General features: G+C 42.3%; 1 protein-coding gene across 1 annotated transcript; it reads right to left on the reverse strand.

Annotated features, from left to right (window-relative positions):
• Positions 1-924: 924 nt before the first annotated feature.
• LOC142172179 (uncharacterized) lies at positions 925-1,856 on the reverse strand. Its single transcript, XM_075235963.1, has 3 exons — positions 1,644-1,856; positions 1,366-1,460; positions 925-1,042 (listed from the first exon to the last, which is right to left on the reverse strand). The coding sequence occupies exons 1-3, from the start codon at positions 1,854-1,856 to the stop codon at positions 925-927; spliced, it is 426 nt and encodes a 141-aa protein (XP_075092064.1).
• Between the last annotated feature and the right edge of the window lie 516 nt (positions 1,857-2,372).

The following is a 2,372-nucleotide window of genomic DNA, read 5'->3' on the forward strand; positions in this document are numbered from 1 at the left end:
ACATGAAAAATTTGAACCATAATTAGGAATATATTCGGGGTTCCACCTCATTTGAGCATTTTATCAAGCACTAGGTGTGCATTAAGGTTTCTAGGTTCTCCTATGGTGGATTATTTAATCCCACAACCCAATGTTTACCCATTTGAGCTCAATAAACTACCCACCAACCTTGATGGTACATGCATGCATAAATAATACTCAAGAATCATACTTCTCATTGCCTACTTTCAGTCAAATCCTGAAATTAAGGGCTAAAGAGTAGAACCTTACCTCTTGGATGAAGACCATGCAATTTTTACTTATTGAATTTCAAAGCTTGAGGAAGGGTTGATGAACAAAGTACTTAGGGCTTCCTCCTCTCTCTCTAAAGCACTCCCCTCACTCTAAAATTGAAGATCTTTGCCTTCTAAACGAGACCCAATGGCTTTTAATCAAATGGGGTCAGATTTTAAAAATTAGAAAATGGACCCTCCGAACTCAACTCTACGGTTGTAGAGTACACCACAGATCAGGTCTGCGGCCGGTAACATGGACCGCAACAACGGTCCCAAAAACTAGGGTGCTCTGGTCCAGTCTGCGGCCCGCATATCAATTATGCGGCCGAAGAATGGACCGCAGAAACTCCCTCTAGAAATCTTCATGTTGGTTCTGCGACGGATGTGCAGCCGCGAAACGATTATACAGTCGTATAATTGACCTCAAAACAACCTCCAAAATTCGGCCATTTCTCTACTTCACTCCGCGGCAAATCTACGGTCCGTAGAGAAGTTCTGCAGCTACTTAATGGATCGTATAAATGCCCTATTATGCAATAATTTTTTCTTCAACTCCCCAAAATCCCAGATTTTAGGTGAAATTTTACGGGGCCTCATATCCTTCCCCGCTTAGGATCATTCGTCCTTGAATGAGGGTCAAAATCCGCAATTAGCATCCAATGTGACCCCCACTGTTACTTCTCACACCAGCAGTTCCAAATTCATTCATAATTCTATGAATTTCCAAAACTTTTGCAAGAGTCTCCCCTGTAATTGAGCCTATCCGCCTGCCAGAGAATCCCAGAACCAGTCCTAACAACATAACCACAACACAACGATGTAAAACAACATGGAGACAACACCGGCCACAACGCCATGAACATTACATTAAAAACGAGTATCCTTAACATAAGCTGTACATGGGAAACATAATTTGTAGAAAGTTAGCTTTTAACATTTTCCACGGACACAACTACATAGCTACTCAAACAAATGAGGATACGCCTTCTTCATCTCTTCCTCGGCTTCCCAGGTGGCCTCTTCGACCTGTTGCTTTCTCCATAACACTTTCACGAAGGCAATCTATTTGTTTCTCAGCATTCAGACTTACCTATCAAGAATAATAACTGGAATCTCTTCATAAGTCAATTCTTTATTAACCTCTATAGTCTCTACTGGAACAATAAGCGATAGATCTCCAACCACCTTCTTTAACATGGATACATGAAACACCAGGTGCACTAAAGACATCTCTAGAGGTAGTTCTAGCTTGTAAGCCACCTGACCAATCCTCTGAATAATTCTGTATGGTCAGACATAACTCGGACACTATTTTCATATCTTACCAAATCGCATTAAACCCTTCATGGGGGAAACCTTCAAGAATACCCGATCACTCTCTTGGAACACAAATTCCCTACGACGTACATCCCGATAGGACTTCTGACGGCTTTGGGAAGTTTTCAACCATTCCTTAATGATCTTAACCTTATCCATAGCTTGATGCACGAGTTCGGGCCCTATTAACTCTGCTTCCCTAATCTCGAACCACCCTATAGGAGATCTACATCTCCTGCCATATAGTTCCTCGAACGACGCCATCTGAATGCTATCATGATAACTGTTGTTGTAGGCAAATTCTATGAGTGGCAAGTGGTCATCCCAACTACCCTTAAAGTCGAGAACACAAGCACGCAACATACCCTCATGTGTCTGAATGGTCGCTCTGCATGCCCGTCGGTCTGTGGATGGAAAGTTGTACTAAGATTCACTTGAGTACCCAAACCTTGCTGAACTTTCCTCCAAAAGATAGCTGTGAAATGTTCCCTTCGATCGGACATAATAAATTGGAGTGCCATGCAACCTGACTATTTCCTTCATATACAGCTGAGCATACTGTTTCATAGTCTCGGTAGCCTTAACAAGTAAGAAGTGTGTTGATTTTGTGAGTCGGTCCACAATCAGCGAAATCTAGTCGAACTTGTGAGGCGTGCGAGGTAGTCCCACCACAAATTCCATATTGATCATCTCCCATTTCAACATAGGAATTTCTATGTTTTGTGCCAACCCACCGGACTTTTGATGTTCGGCCTTTACTTGTTGACAATGTGGACATCT

This window comes from Nicotiana tabacum, chromosome 17 (assembly GCF_000715075.1).
Source record: "Nicotiana tabacum cultivar K326 chromosome 17, ASM71507v2, whole genome shotgun sequence".
NCBI lineage: Eukaryota > Viridiplantae > Streptophyta > Magnoliopsida > Solanales > Solanaceae > Nicotiana > Nicotiana tabacum.